Here is a 19,682-nt window from a genome sequence, read left to right as displayed (position 1 = left end):
GGATAAAAGTATAAAACTGAAGAAATTAAACAATAACCTTATAACCTTCAATATGAGCTGGAGATAACCACTATGAACTCATGGTATATTTTTTTTCTTTCTAAAAAGTACATATTTCCTAGGCCTAGAAACAATGATAATCCAAGAGCAATGAGCATCCCTGGTATTTAGACCACAGCCTATAAATATCATTTTCCATTAAAAGAAACCAAGGGTCCTCTAAAAAAATAAAAACCTGATAATCAGGTCTAGAGTCAACGTACAAGATGAGCATGGAACACTGATGTGCCAAGTGGCATAGGACATACAGAACTGCTGAGGTCATGTTCAAAGGGTACAAGAGTGAACTTAAAGGTATCCCAGCTCATCAGTGATGGTGTATTTTGAGCACCAAAGCACCAAAAAAATAGTGATATGATGGACTGTAATGCCTCAACTCCATTAAAATCCACAAGTTCATAATAATACTGAAAATAAACTCCCCTGGTTGGAAGCTGCTAGGATACCTACTCATTATTTTGATAAATAAAGGGAAAGAATCAAAGATTTATTTTGTCTTTCCCATAAGAACTGTATTTAAGGATAACCAAATAGTTGATGAAGATTTCATTTTATAAAAATTCCAGCCCTGGCTGGCGTGGCTCAGTGGATTGGGTGCCATCCTGTGAAGCATAGGGTCATGGGTTCAATTCCCATTTGGGGCACATGACTGGGTTGTGGGCCAGGTTCCCCAGCTGGGGGCGTGCAAGAGGCAACCAATCAATGTTTCTCTAGCACATTGATATTTCTCCCCCTCTCTTCTCTCTCCCTTCCACATCTCTAAAAATAAATAAATAAAATCTTTAAAAAAAAAATTCCAGCTGTTAAATGTAGAAGGAATGACAGAATTAGCAAAATCATCATTTTGCAACTTCTAGTGAAAAAAGAGATCTAAGCAACAGATCATAATTGGCTACTAAATTAATAAGTGAAAAGTGAATGGGGAATTTTTATAACAGATTAGACCAGGCTGACAATACCTGAACCATGAATACCTGATTAGACTTAACATGGCTACAAGTGAGACAACCAAACATCACACAGACTCTTGACATGATGGAGGAAGGAACATTCGCACCACCTATGCTTTATTCTTGTGAGAAGAACTGAACTGGAGTCTAATAAAGCCTCTATATCTAATCTCCAGTTTATAGGACATAAAAGGGGATGAGAAACACGTTAAAGGCCCCACAATGATGCAGTCAACCAAATTTAGAACATGGCAAATTCATTCTATCCAATGACTACTTTTTTGTTTTTTTTAACAAATGACTTGAAAAAAAGAGGTGGGGAGAAAGGTAGCTGTTACAGATTAAAAGAGACATATCAATCAAATGACATTTATGATCCTTGTTCAACAAGGTTCTGATTTGAAGAAGACAGATACAAATAAATATTCTTGAGACAATTGGCAAAGTCTCTACCTGGGTATTAAATGGGTATTACCTATTAGGAATTAATTTTGTTAAACATAAAAATGGCTTTGTGGGTATGTTTTTTGTTTTGAAACTCCTTATCTGTTAGAGATATATACTAAAGAACGTGAAGGTAAAATATGCCTGGAGTTTGCATTTAAAAATCCAATAGGAAAGCTCTCTCCAGCTGGTGCAGAGCCATGGTCCTCTCTCAGGACAACTGGCATAAGCACCACAAGACAGGGGCAGAGAAAGCCCTACCACAAGCGAACACATGAGCTGGGACGCCCTGCTGCCCACACTAAGATCGGCCCCCACCCCACACACACAGTCCGCCTGTGTACCGAGCCTTGAGGTCGGACATGGGCAACTTCTCCGGGGGCTCAGAGTGTTGTACACGCCAAACAAGGATCATTGATGTTGTCTGCAACGCATCCAACAACAAACTGGTCCTTACCAAGACCCTAGTAAAGAACTGCACTGTCGGAAAATAATACAATAAAAATAAATGAAAAGCTTTTAAAAAAAACCTGCATTGACAGCACACCACGCCCACCGACAGTGGTCTGAGCCCCACTCACTGCCCCTGGGCAAGAAGGGGGCCAAGCTGACTCCTGACGAGGAAGAGATTTTAAACAAAAAACAACCAAAGAAAATTCAGAAGAAATACAATGGAAGGAAAAAGAATGCCCAAAACAGGCGTCTTGTAGAGGAGCAGGGCCGCAGGGCAAGCTTCTTACAGGCATCCTCCAAGACCAGGACAGAGTGGCCGGGCAGATGGCTCTGTGCTGGAGGGTAAGGAGCTGGCGTTCTGAGGAAAATCAAGGCCCAGAAAGGTAAATATATCCTCCTCCCTACTACCTTAACTCATGTAATAAAGGTGTTTATTGTTCTAAAAAAAAATCCAATAGGAAAAAAAAGGGTAGAGGGAAAAAAAAAGTGTGGAGGAAAAAAAAATGGCAAAATGTTAGTAAAGTGTTGAGTCTGGGTAACAAATTCATAGAGGTTCATTTTATTATTTACTCTATTTTTGTGATAGTTTGAAACTTTCCATACTAAAAAGTGAAAAAGAAACCTTCAGTCCTTAATTAAAGAACTCCATAAAAAGACAACATTACTCACCATCCTCATGGTCAAATCTTCCCAAAACAAAGTTGATTCCAATCCATGCATAAACACCTAAGAGAGAAATATATGAGTAAAAGCCCCCACTAAATTTTCTCCCGCTATGCCCTGCATGCACCTCTCTCCCCGCAGGGCTGCTCTTACTCTGCTTTTCTTGGAAAAGGTGCTAATAGTATTTTAGTCCACATTCTCAATGTATGAATTTAAAATCTTTTATCTTGTGATGTTTTTCCTTTTAAAACCATCTGCAATTCTAAATTTCCTACAATGAATAGGAATTATTATGTAGAAACAAACATTCAATGAAGTGAATCTTGGAGTTCTGGTTCTGGACCAGATGGAGTAAACACATTCCACCCTGCCTCCCCGCTGAATGTAAGTATAAGCTCTGGAAAGAATGTAGGGGGCAGCTTTCTGAGACCTCTGCAAGTAAATGACAGTGGACATGCTGGGACAGAGATCAGAACTGAAAGAAGCACCAAACCAGTAATGAGCTTCCCCTTCTTTTCCCCTTACATTGCCTGGCCTGGACTCTAAAGTGGCTTGATCGGAACGAAAGTACACACCAGGTGTGGACAGAAAGAACTTGCTTGCTTTCTGTTCCAAGGAGCTGGAAAGAAGACTCCGAAGGTTTAGTGAGAGTCGGGAAAATACCTTGCTCTCTTTCCTTTGTTTTGTTCTCTCCTACCAGGCAATCCTGCAGCAGCAGAAGTGAATGTTGGGCAGGGACCTAAACCTCTGAGGGATGGGAATCCTTCTCTCTGACAACAGGAGCTGTGCCTCAACAGTTGCAGCACATCCCTAATGCTTTTTTTTTACCCCGCTCCTCTCTCTCCTACCTCTTGGCCCTGGATGCAGACACAATCATAGGAATTCATGCAAGAGTGGACAAATTAAAACTCTAGCTTTCTGACTGGAAGACCATAAATGTAAGCCCTGGGGAAACAGAAAATGTCGGGGGGAGAGATCATGGAGAGAAGGAAATAAAGTGGTGCATGAACTCCTGGGCTCACCTCCAAACTATATATGCACGGACCAGACTGTAAACAACATATCAAAGGTTTTGAGAACTGAGGTAGGGGCCAGACAACCAATGGGCTATGCCCAGGTTGCAGATTGGCCAACGGCTGGCACACACATGGGACAAATCCAAATAGCAGTGCCATGGCTTTGAAAAATGAATGAATAGAATCATAGCCTGTAGAAGGCAGGTCAGAACTTGAGGCCTGAATCTAGCCAGGTCAACTGTCTGCTCAAACAAACAATATTCTTCTCATGCTTGAAACCAGACAGAGGCTCTCATAATGTAATATTCAAAATGTCCAGATTATAATATAAAATTACTTGGCGTACAAAGAACTAGGAAAATCTCAACTCATAAGGGAAAAGATGGTCAAAAGATGCCAACCCTGGTAGGACAAAGATGTCAGAATTATCAGGCAAAGGTATTAAAGCAGCTTCATAACCAAGGAATAAAATCAGTCTTCTAATGAGTGGAAAGACAGAAAACCTCAACAAAGAAATAGAATATAAAAAGAATTAATTGAAAATTTTGGGACTGAAAAATGCAATGTTGAAATTGAAAAAAAATCTTTTCCCTTATATAAAATGCAACTAGAAGATATAAAAGATCATCTTTTTCAAGAAATTAAAATATCATTCATCTTACAGGCCACATATGGGCTACATGAGGACACCCGTTCGACTCCACCCCTAAGCTACAAACCCAATAGTGTGGGGGGTTTAGGGAAGCATCAATACTGCATAGTAAGTGCAATAATGGGCGAGCCCATAACAAAACAAAAGTAACTATCCTGATCAGTCCCTGAAATTAAAGTATCCCCTTACTTTAATAATTTGCTTTACATTTGAATTTGACAAACTCAGTACAATTCCTAGGTGTATGTATGTTTTCAAAACTACAATTAGCTAACCAAAGATCCATTTGGAATCACCATTAAATAGTAATACATTCTTATAAACACAGTCCTTAGCACAAAGTTAAAAAAACAAATTTATGATTTCTAGAAGCAGTATTTTAAAACAGATACCAATGCATAACATGCAAATCAAATAGCAGAATTGAGAAAATTGTTAGAAAAACAAAAATCAGATATATAACGTAATCTGGATGCCCGTTAGAGAGACTACACTGTGGTTGGCTGGGAGGTAAACCAGCACGCCCCGCAAGGCCCAATACCTTCCTGCTTCCCAGAGATCACTTCTGCCTGAGATTGTGAAAAGAGGAAGTCAAACTCCAGTGGTAAATCCCTCACTAGATCAGCCAAGATAGCCAACTGCTTCCTGCAAGAAAGAACCAAAAGTTAATCGTTAAATTCTCTTCTCAAAATCAGCCTCAACTGTCCTTCTTCTACTTAGCCCTGTTATGACCTCACCGTCCACCTACCCCATCCCTCGTCAAGCCCTGCCTTTCTCCCACGCCTCTTCATTCCAAAGGTTTAAACTGCCTTCAAAACATAGCCTCCCACTTAAAAGGCAATATGGTTATGATAATACTTCTCCTTTCTGTGATGTTCAGTTCAAGCAGTGTTAAGAGATGAGACTATGGTCCTATGCCTCTCACAGGCTGCATAAGCCACAGGAAGTTGAAGCACAGTTACGCAACCTATTAAAATAGGTCTAATTACATTTTTCCCAACTGCTGTGAAAGTAAGCAGTTAAATTGGGGAGCACAGTCTTCAGAAACAACACCGCACTTCAGCGCACCAGAGGCGCTGTCAGGGTCCGCGGGTTTTCGTGCTCTGTTACATAAGCTACCGTGAGAGCTTGGATCTCCTTTTCCATATTTCAGTTAAACTTTCTTCTTTATAAAATCTTATCATCTGAAAACCCCAGATCAGGATCAAACCCAAAGGTCATAACAATTTGGGAATAACATTTGAAGCTTAGTATCTATAGGGTTGTTTTCTCTTCTAAAGATTTATGTTATCAATATTATCAGACAAAGAAAAGCAAAGAAACAAAGCTAGAATACTATGAATCTAGAGAAAATGTTAGTTAAAAATAAGACCAATTATCTTGCATTTTTAAAATTACTCATTCCAGAAATATTTTACTAGCTCAGACAGTTGTCAGCATGACTTAGTGAAGAATGGGGTCAGCACTTCAAAGTGAAGAATTACACTTAATGTAACCTCTCAATATAATGTCAAGAATAGTTTCTAAAAAAAAAAATCATTGTTATACATATAAAATTCATGCAATATGAATTTCACATGGGGAACAGGAGGAGCTATTTTCCTCTCCCTAGTGGATACGCTTCTTAAATTCCCAAAGAAGAGGGCTTTGTTGGTTTTAATTATGATAAGGAAGAATGGGCACCAACATACACCACTGTTTGGAATGTACATTATTGGTACAACCTTTCCAATGGGCAATCCAGAACTATGTATCAAAAATTTTCAGCCCTGGCTGATGTGGCTCAGTGGATTGAGTGCCAGCCCGTGAACCAGAAAGGTCACTGGTTCGATTCCCAGTCAGGGCACATGCCTGGGTTGCAGGCCAGGCCCCCAGTAGGGGGTGGACAAGAGGCAACCACACATTAATGTTTCTCTCCCTCTTTCCCTCCCTTCCCTTCTCTCTAAAAATGAATAAATAAAATCTTATAAAAAAATTTTAATGTGCTTAACCTTTGACCCAGCTATTATGCTTTTGGAAATTTACTGCAAGGAAATCATCAAATAAATTACAAAGAGGAAGAATAGTGCAGCATTATTTATAAAAATGAAAAACTGGAAATAACCTAAAATACATAAGTAGGAATTGGTTAAATAATTTATGATGGTACATCCACACAATGTAATACTATAAAGACGTTAAAAGAAATTATGTCAATTTATATTTACATGTATTAGTATGAAAATTTATCCAATATATTTTGAGTTCTAATAGGTTACAAAACAACATATGATATGATCCCAATTTATGTTAAAACATGAACTTTCATTTTGTAAAATACTGTTGTTTTTCAAAAACTTTTAATGGCAAAATATTAGCTATTAAAGCTGGGTGGTGGGTATGATGGGGATTCATTACACTGTTCTTTCTATTTTTATACATGTTTTAAATTTCCCAAAATAAAAAAGGTTTTGGGTTTTGTTCCCTTGAATATCATCATATATTACCTTTGTATTTTTTTAAGGGTTCTTCCATTACAAAATGAAAAGGAGGTAGAACAAAGTTTATTAGTCCAGGTCTTTGTCAAAGAAATAAAACCTAGTGCCAATAAATTCAAAATAAAATCCAGCTGATTTAAATTAATTCTGAATATCACTCACAAATGCTAATAAATTAGCAAAATATTATTTGTACAAAACAGGTTTTTGCGGTGATAGTTACACTTATGTCAACAACTACAGTTGCCGTAGAGATGGCAATGATTTCATAAGCCCAGCAAAGGGCTAGGCAATAGGGAGAGGATCAGAAACAAGTTAAAAGAAAAGGAGAATTCTTTAAAAATCCCTAAGATAAAATAAATATTAATATTCAGAGCTTCCAGGCTAACAATGAACATTTAGACAAATGGGGCAGAGCCATACAGTGGGGTTTGTTTGAATAGAATTTCTCTGACAAACAGGCGATGCTGAGCAAGCAGTGCCAGGAGATGAGGCAATCCTCTCCTTTGCTCCAGACACACAAAAGCTGGCCAAACCATCGCCCTGCTGGTTGACTGTACTTTTTGACCTCCGACTCAGCTTTTCCTCTGGCCCTCCTACCCGACCTGGTCCTTCGCTGTGAGTCATCAGGCTGGTCACAGACTTGTGATGTGGCACTGCCTGTGTCATCTATAATCTTCCCTGGGTTTCTAAAATTTTGAACAATGTGAATATTACTTGATATCAAAAAAAATTCTAAATTGCATGCACAGTGTGACTGCAACTTTGTAGAAATTATATACAGGTATACAGAAAGAAAGGGAATGTGACAAAAGGAAATAGAGTAGTAGGAGTGTAAGTTTTTTGTTTTGTTTTTTTGGTTGTTGGTTTTGTTTTTTTTTTTACTTTTAAGACCTCCTTTAATGATGTAAGTTTGCAGGTATAATATTTTAAAGCTTGGTTTTAAAAACACATACAAAAAAACCAAAACTTTTTTTAAAACCAAGATATATGGGAAAATAAGGAGCTAGAAGGCCTTTTATGTGCACAAGTGGCTGTATAAAATGACCGGCTTCTCAACAGTAAACCAGGTACTAAACCAGTAACTGTGTCTAAACAGAAGGCATGTCTGGCATAAGCAGCATGGAGCCCTACAGGTATGGCTGAGGTTCTGTTGTAGTTGGCCAAGTGTACAAAATGAAACTTTGTGGAAAAGGGAACTGCTACTTATCAAGAAAAAACATTTAAGCTAATAAAAAATGCTGGATGCCCATGATACTATGAACATTCCAGAAGGATGGATTCTGAGTTAAGGGAGCTCACTCCCCTCCCAAGATTATATCTGTGGGAGATCAGGGAGGTGGTCAGAGGAGATACCACAAACAAAGAGGGGTCTGACCTAAGTACAGCTGCTGCGTCTTCATCTTCCTCCTCCTCCTCCAGGGAGGGAAGACGGATCAGATGGCAAGATGCCAGGCTAACCTGCCAAGGTCAAGTGGAAAAGACTTGACTGGCTAGGGTTGAAAAAAAAACTGGTATAAAGCAACAGAGCCTGAGCTTTGCAAGTGGCACGAACTATCACTAGGGAGCCAGGCAAAGTTAGAGAGAAAGCAGCACTCCTACCAGAGCCCTATTAGGCCCCAGGTACCCAGTCCCTCAGGTGACCCTCCTACTACTCTTCTGTTATCATGCTCCCACTCTAGCTACCTCATGATCCAATTTAATACCATCACCACTGCTCCAAATCCTCAATCAAAGCTAAGAATCATTATAGCCATCTCAGATCTATATGGATCCCAAAGAAGCAAATGATATGAAGGTGTGAACAACTGATTGTGAAATAATTGGGTGTAGGAGTAGGATCTGCTCTTTTTGAGCAAGGAGTCTTTTAGTGTCACCTGTCCACTCTGTGGTGAACCCACATCCCATCTCCAGACCAGGGAACCACAGAGGACATGCCTGGAATCAGCCTTCCAACTCATATGTCAGCCACTTTCCTGCATTTCTCAGACCTGCATCTCACCTCTCAGGAAGGAGCCTCATGCCTGCTGTGCATAGAATGTAAAGGGGGGTCTCCTTGTGCTTCTTCACAGGCACATGAGCAGCAGCAAAGCTCAGAAGAGGACGAAGGTAATCGCTGGCATGTTCAGGGGTATCTGCCATTGCAGAGATTCCTTAAGAGAAATAAAGTACTTTCTTTAAAAGATAGATCATATATACTCAGAAGACTGATACCAACAAGGTTCTGCCTAAGTTCCTAAACATTTATTTATTTGAGGAGGGAGGCAATGAATGAGGTATCCCTCCCGTTATCCAGAATCTCAAGAGAAAGGGGCAGCTTGCTTTCCCCCCTTCTCATCTTTCCTCTCTCATGCCTAGAGCAAATAAAAGAGACTGACAATGAATAAATTCATTAGTACCTGGCTTGATTTTTTTAACCACTGGTTGGCTGTTGCGGTCTCTCATCTGTTTGATGTCCAGCAGGTCATGGGGGTTCCCATTATGTCTTGGCCAAAAATAAACAAAAATCCGGGAGCCACTGCTGCCACAGTCCACAACAAGTCCGTAACTCAGATTTGGGTCTTCAGTGTCAGTAGCTTCGAGATCCCCTACTCGAGCCAAATATCTGAGCCAAGAAAAAAAAATGCAGTGTGAAGAAAAGGCCAGGTCCACAAAAGGCACTGCCCATTAATTCATGGTTTATGAATCTTCATTAAGCGCCTAATGTACCAGGCACATGGGACTATGGGTCCTAACAAAGGAATGAAACAATACAACCATACGTACCGATGTATATGAGGCAATTGCAGGTCTGTTTGCCTAGAGGTCGATGCAGTTAGATAACTTTTTAAAAATATTCCTCCAAATTTGGGAGGAGTTCTGAAACTGGCTATGGTAACAAATCTTTTGCCAAACATCGAAGAGCTTCTAGGTCCAGGTAAATAACTGGTTTTTGTTGTTATAAGCCACTAACTTCTGGGGTGGTTTGTTATACACACTTAAATAAGTAAAGCAATCCTAATAATTTCTTTTCTATCTATTTATCCTTTCTTTATATAAACATAAAGAATACTATGGAATGATATATCACACTTAATATGTGTTTCCGGGTGGTGACATTTTTATGGGCCTTTTTGTTTTGCATTAAATTGCTACAATTGCATTAGTACACATGGATTTCATAAGAATAATAATTATTCTTCTTTACAATCTTTTAAAAGTTTTGCAGCTGTAAAAAGAATTTTCATAAAATATGTAGTATAGGGTATAAAGAAGACTAATAAAGCAATGCCTGCGTGCCTAACACCCAGACTAAAAATAAAACATTACACTGTAAAACAATAAAAGCTTCCAGGTCATAAGACAGTACTTTGTGTTGAGATTTTCTTAGATTCTCATCCCAAGATATCTGACTGACAGCAGGAAGATAAAACAAGTGAAAGATGTTGCCAGCAACACTGAGGTTCAAGTATCTGCTCTAGTACTTTATATGCTGTGTGGCCTCGACAAGTCACTTTACTTCTCTCAGACTGTTTCCGCGTCTGTAACAGAGGGACAGTGGAGGCTCCACCCTCAGAGAGACTGCGCGAGGGGAGCACTTAGCGCAGTGCTGTGGTGCCGTGGCCACCGCCCTTATCCTGTGATAATGTTGGGAGAGAAAATAATAGAAGACTTTTTGGAGAAAGGGGCTGAAAAATCCAGAAAGAAAAGAAGGATAAATACTTCTGAGCACTGAGGCTTCAAATAGTATTAAAACTCCTTCAGTGCCTGAGGGTCTGAAAAGTATAAGTATTGTCTCCTTAAAAGCTTCACTCAAAAAGGAGCCCCGTGAGAATGGCTTTTAGCTTATTATTCAGAAAAGGAGAGCTTTTTCTTGGATCTAAGAATATATGAGGTCTGTCCAGAAGATGTTCAGCCATGTAAAATCAAAAACAGAGAAATTTACTGAAGAAGATACAAGTTACACAAAACATTGTACATAGGACAATGATGCCCAGTCCCCTTCAAAGTAGGCACCTTGCGACCTCACACAGTTCTCCCAGTCGCCACCAGCTGCCCCATTATATTTTCCTGAATCTCAATAGCGGTCTGGAATCTCCTCCCTTTCAAAGGTAATTTTAGTTTTGGGGAAGCCAGAAGTCACAGAATGCCACATCTGGGCTGTAGAGGGGTTGAGTCACCTGGGTGATTTGATGTTTTGTCATAAAAACTCTGCACGAGATGGGATGCATGAGTGGGCACATTGTCGCGATGAAGCTGCCAATCACCAGTTGTCCATAGCTGTGGCCTTCTGAAACATCCTAATAGTTTCCATGGAGGAACATTCAAACTTAACTCAAAATTTGATGTGGATTCACTGTTCTACTTGCTCAGTCATTTTGAATGCAACGGCCAACACAGTACACATGCTCACTTAATGGCGTCTACCACCCCCACTGACTAGTACAGTAAAGTTGTCATTGTTCACGCATGTGCATTCCAGTCCACTCTCCTTGGCTGCCAGGTTACATCAATGTTGCATAAACCATTCTCATTACATTAACAATGCCTGGACTTTTTTCCAGACAGACCTCGTATACTGTGTGGTAAACAGATTAAAATTTTATCTGCTAAATAATTGAGCTAATAATTGAATAAATACCCTGGAAGCAACGCTGTGGATTATTTCAAGTATTATAGCTAAGCTCTCTTCCTTATAAGATATGTGTCCTACTCATCCCCAAGATCCGTACACAAAACTCCTCAGGACTAGGTTTTTCTGAAGCCTGAAGCTAACACAATGGCAGGGGAGGGTCTTTTTGAAAAAAGATTCTACATTACAAACACAAAAGGGGCCTATGCAAGTGAGGGGCCTTAAAGAGGAGATATCATTAGCTTCATGGAAGTGCAGGTATCATTAGCTTCATAGTAAATCCACTTTTGATCAGAACACTAAGCCACATGTCATGCCCCTCAGAACTGTGTTTACTGGTGATTTCATATTGCTACACAGACCACAGAGTTCCTTACTTTGGACAGAAAAGCAAACTTGTTCAAAGAAGAACATGGAGAAACCGTTCTAAAATCAAAAAGTAGAGCTGAGTACCTTTCCTATTCTACAATGCAAAATGCGTTTTTTAAAAAGAGAAGACAGCACCTGCCTCTATGGAGTGTATCAGTGCCTTTCCCCACTCGCTGCCCCCACAGGCTCCCCGACATGTGTTTTCCCTCTCTCTCTCTTTCCTAAGTTCTAAGGGCCCTTCCTGTGCCTTGTAACTTGTTTCCTGAGCCCATTTCTCCTATGACTCACCTCTTCTACCTCTGTAATTTTCTAAACAAACTTTCTCATATAGTTTGAAAAAACAGAAGATATATTTGAGCTTCAATATAATGCTGTAAATTATTGCATAGCAAAGGGTCAGGCAGAGCTTTTTTCTGGATTTGATATGAGAGCAAGTTATGGGAAATGAAACAGGTGGCAAAACTACTCAACAGAAAGTTTACAGTCCTAAAGATTCCACTTCACCACATCCTTTCCCATGCTAATCAAATTACTGGGCTGAACTGGGCTCATGATCCACCAATCAACTCGAAACAGCTCATTCCTATCATATTAAAGCTGGGCAGAGGCCTGGGTTCATTACAGAACTCGTGCAAATGCTGACCTTGAAAGATACCATAGAAAGAAAAGAAATAGGCAAGATAATCCATCTCCAGCCCAAAGTGACTTTTCATTTCCCATCAGAGTAACCTTTGAACTTCAGTGCTTCACAGATCTTTCTCTGCTCCTCTGAAAACCGCCCTTTCTAATTCTTTCAGACAACATTCTGGATCCCATCACCACCCGCTTAATGAATAACTTTTCTCTAATCCACTGGTTCTCAAATTTTGGGGGCCCAGGACCCCTTTATTTTCTTAAAAATTATTGAGCCCCAAAGAGCATTTGTGTACTTGGGTTACATCTATCTATATTTACCTTATTAGAAAATAAAACAGGATGTTTTAAAATATTTATTTAGATATAACAATAATAAACTCATTATATGTAAACATATTTTATGAAAGATAACTATACTTTCTAAAACAAAAAGCAGATTGGTGATATTTTATAGTTCTGCAAACCTCTTTAGTGTCTGGATTAGGAGAAGACAGATAGATTTGCTTCACTACTCAATCTGTTGTGATACATTGTTTTGGTTTGAATTTTACAAAGAAAATAAAGCTTCACATAGGCATGTTGTTGGAAAAGGGAAGAGCATTTCAACAGCCTTTCTGGATCATTGTGGATGTTCTTCTTTGATACTACTCTAAAACTCAACAAGTGGACTTTCTTAAAGGTTAGCCGCAATGTGGAGTCTAGAACCATATCTAGGGACTTTTATACTCTGTAACATCAAAATCCATTAGGTATCTTGAGCATGGGCTTTTTCCCATGCATAATTTTGTAAAGTCATATATTGGAAAATACTGGTTCACTGAGCTATGCAAATCTCCTAATGTTCACACATTTCATTATACAGTATTTAAAAAATGGATTAATTAACATCACTACCAATTTTACCAAAAAAGGCTTCTATATACTGGGAAGCTATCAAATTCACAATGGCAGATACAAATTTTTCAAATTTCTGACTTTCACTTGAAAGCTCAAATCTTATCACTGGCAATAAATAGTGATAGATGTTTTCTTTAAAATGACAGGTTTTACTTCATTCATTTTCAAGAAAATGGCTATAAAATACCCAAGGCTGAAAACCATAGTTTTTCTGGCAGTCATTCTTTCAAGTAAAAATAGTATTGCGTGACAAAAGTAACTAGCTTTAGCTCATCACTCCAACAATTGCCGAAGTGCTTTTCCTCAAGACAACTTAAGTATGCAAGAGAAGCGTTTAATGTATATTTTCCATTTTGTCACACAGAATAGTGATATTCTTAGGTGAAACTGTACTTTCTCCCCCATTGCAACTGTATGACAATGACAACTACAACTACTAGTACAATTTGGAACATCGAATCTTGATTCGTCTTAAGGCCCCAGCCGCTTTCCTCACCATTGTTTTTATATCATCAGTGTGAATGTCAACTCAGTGAAAAGGCCAACGAACATCACAACAGCCAAGAGGCAGAAGTAACTCAAAGGTCAATTGACAGATGAAGAGAAAAACAAAATGTGGTATATACATACAAAGGAAAGTTATTCAGTTTTAAAAAAGAAAATCCTGTCACATGCTACAACATGGATGACCCTTCAAAACTAAGCTAAGTGAAATCAGCCAGTCACAAAGATAAATACTGTATAATTCCACTTATATGAGCTACGTAAAGCAGTCAAATTTGTAGAAACAGAAAACAGAATAATGGTTACCAGGGGCTGGGTGGGGAGGGAAAAAGGGGGTGTTGTTCAGTGGATAAAAAGTTTCAGATTTGCAAGAAAAAAAACTTCTGGAGACTGTTTGCATAACAATGTGAATATACTTTAACTGGGCATTTAAAAATGGTTAAGATGGTAAATTTTGTATGTTTTTAATGCAATTTTTAAAGGGACAAATATCTTAGTATTATTATGAAAACAGTTTTGGCCTCACAGACCCACTGAAAGGGCCTCAGAGGCTGTACAGGGTCAGTAAGTGCTTTGAGAACCAATGCTCTAATGAGAGCTTTTTTTTCTTTCTTAACAACCATATGCTTTTCTACCTGTTCATTCCCATTTCCCTTCTTCTATATGGTTTTGCGCCTGTTAAGCAGCCTCCGCTCCACAGTGCTGACTTTTGTAATAGCCACAATAATCTGAAAAGGCCTCCCCCTGCTGTTGTAAAATGCGGAGTGCCATTATTCCCTTGGAGCATTAATATCTCATTATGAGCCCCTAAGACTTCTTTCATCTACGTTTCCTCCACCTTTCCATTTAGACTATCAGTTTCTTAAGAGTAGGTATCTTATCTGTAGTGTCTCGATATTGTCAGTGTTCCTCACGTTTCTTGGATATGCATCAATCAATACTGATTAGTCTGGTCCCAGAGTTCACAGTATGAAGCTGTTGGTTTGTTACTAACTCCTCAATGTCTTTGTATCACTACATTCAAAATCAACTGGTCTCCTCAGTAAGTTTCCGTGGCTTCCCAAAGCATCCTGTCATCTCTTTGTTTCCTGTCAAGATGAACAATTTTACAGCTCTAATTTGGGTGCAACTCATCTTTTCTTTCTCTCCTCTTAGACGTCATCCTGTATGCATTGGCACAAAAATGTCAGCTGACATTAGAACCCAAGGGAGAAAGACTGGACCAGAGGCATTTCTGTTCCACTTCCCATTTGATCAGTGCTGCAGGCAGCAGCAGGTCTCCATTTTTCTCATCCTGCATACAAATGAGTAACTGCAGAACAATTATCTCCCCTAGGAAGTAATAATGTCACCTCTCTCTGGAACTCTGACATCTTGTGACCTAATCAGGCTTCTTACACTTAACAACCTGAAGGTCTTCCTCTGGCTAGGCTCCTAACATGGATGGATCACCACTGGTCCTTCTTGGATATTTTCATTTGTAGCCTGCAGTCCCGGCCTTAGCCATCATGGCCAATTCTTTACATTGATGGGCCCCCCTACTTTGCTGAGGCTGCACTAAGTTAATCCCCAAAGAGGAACTAAATAAAGCCTGAGAGAAAAGTTCTGAAAGCCTTGGAATCCCTCACATCCACTTTCCCAGGGGAGATCTGACTCACCATCACACACTTGTCTCCCTCCCCTCACACACACACACTGTCTCCCTATTTGAGAAACGTGATTTCCCTCTGGTCACTGCTGAGTCAATGAAAAGAAAGTCCCCCACATATACATCACCCAAGGTAGAAGTGAAAGAGCCGCTTTTCACTGCCATTATCCTGAAAGCATTAACAGCATTAGAGCCATAACTGACCAAACCATTACCTAGCTTACAAAATCGAAACTAATTACACCACTTCTAGAGTTCAAATAGAATTCAATAATGCGCCGAAGGTCAATTAAAGTGGCCCCCGTCAGCACGGGGCTCCCAGCTTTCTGCCGAATGTCACATACTCTTCCACGTCATTCAAGGCTCAAACCCAAATATTATACCATTATAGCCAAAGTAGCTGTGCATGACTGATCTTAGTGATACATGCCCAGAAAAGCATATTGTAAGGTTACTCTTCATCTCCTAACAAGATTAATCAGAGCGCTCAGTAACATTTATAAGCTAAAGTTCTGCTTATAAATACTTCTAAAGAGAAGTAAGAAAATAAATGAATAAATAAGAATAAATGTCTTCAATTTCACCAACAAAAATCTCTTATTTATTCTACTATACATAAGAACGCTTAACTTATGTGCATATCCTAAGGTTAATCATTTTTTTCTACTAAAAAAATTCCTCTTTATGACTTTCTTTAAACAAAATTCATACCCCTAAGGAAGGCCAGTGGGCACTTGAAATGTGACTATCGCAAGTGAAGAACTAAATTTATTTTATTTAATGTTTAAATTTAAAATGTGACTTGTGTGTAGCAGCTACCTTATTTGGATGCCTCAGTGTAGACACTCAATTTATTTTTTGAAAAAGTGAATAGATGAACGAATCGATGAATGTAAAATATTGATTAAGCCTGAAGAAGTCATTGGTGCACATCTTATAATATATGGTACACGCCAGATAAAAAGTTAATGAAAACACACATCTAACCAAAATTATTCTTAAAAACAGTTTTGCTGTGCATGAGGGTGGGAGGTTTACAGGGGTTATATGGGAACTCTCTGCTCAACTTAGCTGTGAACCTAAAACTGCTAAAAAAAATCTATTAAAACAAAACAAAACAGCTCTGGAGTCAATCCTTACTGACATTCCACCACTCTCTAAATTTACCTTTCCCTGAACGCTAGTTCTAATGCAAACTTTCTTCTTTCTCCCTTCGGAAGCAATGTGGGTTCATGTTCATAATAAACAAAAAATACAACTCTTTAGTTTTGAAACTACTGAGGGAAGAAAACCCACACAGGCTTCTGAAATTCTGGGACATTATCACTTTAGAGGTGATACGCTAAGTTCCATGAATGGCTGAAAAAAACTAGACTCAAAATGTTTTTTCAATATAAAAATTAAGATATTTTTTAAACATTAGAACTTTCACACAATCATGTATTAAAATACAAAGGTGCAATGAAAGAGATTATAATTTCTAACTAAAGCGATGCCTCCTTTATCAAGACCAGGGAATGAATTCAGTGTTCTTTATCAGCATATTTTCCTGATCAAGGGTTTCCAAACTTGCTCCCATGGAGATATCTGTGAGTCACTGTGCTCCTGGCAACACAGCACAGTAAGTCCTCACTTAATGTCATCAATAGGTTCTTGGAAACTGAGACTGAACCAAAACAACATAGAACAAAACCAATTTTACCATAGGCTCATGATATAGACAAGAGTTAAATTCCTATCGCATATTTCTGGTCACCAAAACATCATCAACTTCTAAATAAAGACCCAAAACAGTTCTAATATTGAACACTGAAATAAATGCGAATATACACACATTTAAGAAAAATTAATAAAAACAAGTTAAAGATAATCACTTTCCAACCCGCTGATTCCAGTCCAGGGTCTCAGGTGGCTGGAGTCCATCCAGCAGCAGCTCAGGGCACAACATGGGAACCCACCTGAACGGGACACCCTCGCACCCAGAGTTCTGTGACACACTGATGCTCACTCAGACCAGGACCATTTAGAAATGCCAGTTCACCTCCTGTGCGACCTCTGGGATGTGGGAGGAAACCGGAGCATCAGGGAAAACCCACACCAACATGGGGGGACAGGCGAACTGCACACAGACAGTGGCCCCAGCTGGGGGTCAATTTTTTTTCTCATCAACATTGAATGAAACAACGTTATTCAAGGGCCTGCTGTACACTCTTGTGGGACATCACAAAATACTGATATAATTCATTGTGTAAATTAGGAACAATTTAAATAAGAATAAATATGACTACATCATATGTATGTAATTAAAAAATCCCAACCACAACATTATCTTAAAAATTTTTTATAAGCCGTTGAACTAAAATGATAGGTGTTGTCATCAACTCCTAATTATTTGCTCAAAAATTCCTAATTTGCTTAATGATTTTATAATCAGAGCTAGCAGTCGCTTGTGCTTAAGCAGTAGCTGCTGCCACAAAAAATGTAATTCTGGAAGGAAAAATTTCGATGGAGATAATGCTGCCTGTTATCTTCAGTGTATATTTGCAGGGCAGGAAAGAGATTTAGAGAACAAGAAAATCAAGATTTCAAATAGTATAATAAGACTAACATCCAAGATGCAACAAGCAGTCCCAGATGCTTTTCTCTTTTAATCCAAATGACATGACTACTGCACTTTATACATAAAGAAAATGACATTCCACAATACCACACCTGCCCAAGCCACCCAACTAGCAAATGATGGGCCGATTAGCTCTAAATTTAATCCTCTTTTTCCTACACTCTGTCTCCTCCTCAAACAGGTAAATCTTAGAGCAGTGACTTTCAACCTCTTTCATCTCCTGGCACACAGAGACTGATTACTAAAATTCTGGAGCACACCAAAAAATATATTTTTTGCCAATCTGACAACTATTGTTTTGTTGGCTGTTGTCATTTTCTTATTTGACAATCTAAGGGAAATGAGATCAGTGCCTGACTAAATAGTCAGGTACTTCATGTTTTAAAAATTCGTGCAGCGCACACACAGGTTGAAAATCGCTACCTTAGAACAATGGTTCTCAGCGTAGGCTGCACACTAGAGTCTCCTTGTGAAGAGGTCTGATCATTTGCATTTTTAAAGGTCCCCAAGTGATTTAGGTACAGAAAAGTTGAAAACAACTGATTTCAGGTCATCATTACATAACTATTAGACTGTGTAATAAATGTTTTAACAAAAATGTGTAGAGCTGTTTGCCATTATAGAAATGCTCTATAGAAATTTTGAGTAAGTCCACATTTAATAAACTTCCTCTCTTGCCTCACTGTCAGGATGCCAGATATATGTTTTTAATCCTTACCCGAGGATGTGTGCATTGATTTTAGAAAGAGGACGGGGAGGGAGGGAGGAGGAGAGACAGAGAGAGAGAAACGTCAATCAGTTGCCTCCTGTTTGTGTCCCAACCTGGGTATGTGATCTGACTAAGGATCAAACATGCAGCCCTTTGGTGTACCAATAACATTGCCACCAACTGAGCCACCCAGCCTGGGCGAGATGCCAGATATTATTAATTATTGTTATCAGTGTGCCTACATCTCTTGATCAACACATACTCCCCACTACCACCGTTCTAATTTGCTGTCATCTGTTGTGTTCTGAGACAACAGAGAACCCAGCTAATTAAAACAGTGTGTAAAATAAAAGCAAATAGTCTCCAGATGAGAGCCTATCTTATCAGTAAAGTACATAAGCTTTTAGTACATGAACTTAGTGATATCAAGTTTGGTTACTCATGGGTCTTTTTTGATTATTTCTGATTCTTAACTTTGTTCCTGATTCTTGACCTGATTCTCTCCAGTCCTGACTCTACACAGGTATACATAAAAAAATATTTTCTCATTGGGAAATAATTATTGTTCCATGTCTGTTTCCCTGGCTAGATTATTAACTCCATGAGTTCAGCGGCCACATTTTATTCACTTTTATACCCCAGTGTCTAGGAATGTCATGCACACAGCAAGCTCTCAACAAATGTTTGCTTCCTAAATGAGCCATGGATGCTGCTGTGAGTAGTTTAACAATATATGGTAATTTGTGGCAATATGCACATTAATTTTTATTAAAGAATAGGAAGCTTTATCAACATCGTTAAAATGTCCATACTACCCAAAGCAATCTATAGATTCAACACAATTCCTATTAAAATACCAATGGCATATTTCACAGGTCTAGAGCAAAGATTTCGAAAATTTATATGGAATGAAAAAAGGCCCCGAATAGCCACAGCAATCTTAAGAAGAACAAAGTTGGAGGGATCACATAC

General features: G+C 38.9%; 1 protein-coding gene across 2 annotated transcripts in view; it reads right to left on the bottom strand.

Moving 5' to 3' along the window:
• Positions 1 to 19,682, bottom strand: part of ENTPD7 (ectonucleoside triphosphate diphosphohydrolase 7) — a 39,752-nt gene that overhangs the window by 13,211 nt on the left and 6,859 nt on the right. For both annotated transcript variants that reach the window (XM_054581341.1, XM_054581342.1), the window contains 4 exons: positions 9,115 to 9,320; positions 8,718 to 8,868; positions 4,780 to 4,883; positions 2,577 to 2,633 (listed from right to left, as the gene is read on the bottom strand). In XM_054581341.1, the coding sequence (XP_054437316.1) occupies positions 2,577 to 2,633; positions 4,780 to 4,883; positions 8,718 to 8,868; positions 9,115 to 9,320 (518 nt within the window). The remainder of the gene's footprint in view (positions 1 to 2,576; positions 2,634 to 4,779; positions 4,884 to 8,717; positions 8,869 to 9,114; positions 9,321 to 19,682) is intronic.

Source organism: Pteronotus mesoamericanus, unplaced genomic scaffold (assembly GCF_021234165.1).
Source record: "Pteronotus mesoamericanus isolate MK-2021 breed Mesoamerican mustached bat unplaced genomic scaffold, CSHL_Meso_final contig_657, whole genome shotgun sequence".
NCBI classification, from domain to species: Eukaryota; Metazoa; Chordata; class Mammalia; order Chiroptera; family Mormoopidae; genus Pteronotus; species Pteronotus mesoamericanus.
Note: the sequence above shows the minus strand (reverse complement) of the source record. Positions and strands in the feature narration are given on the sequence as shown.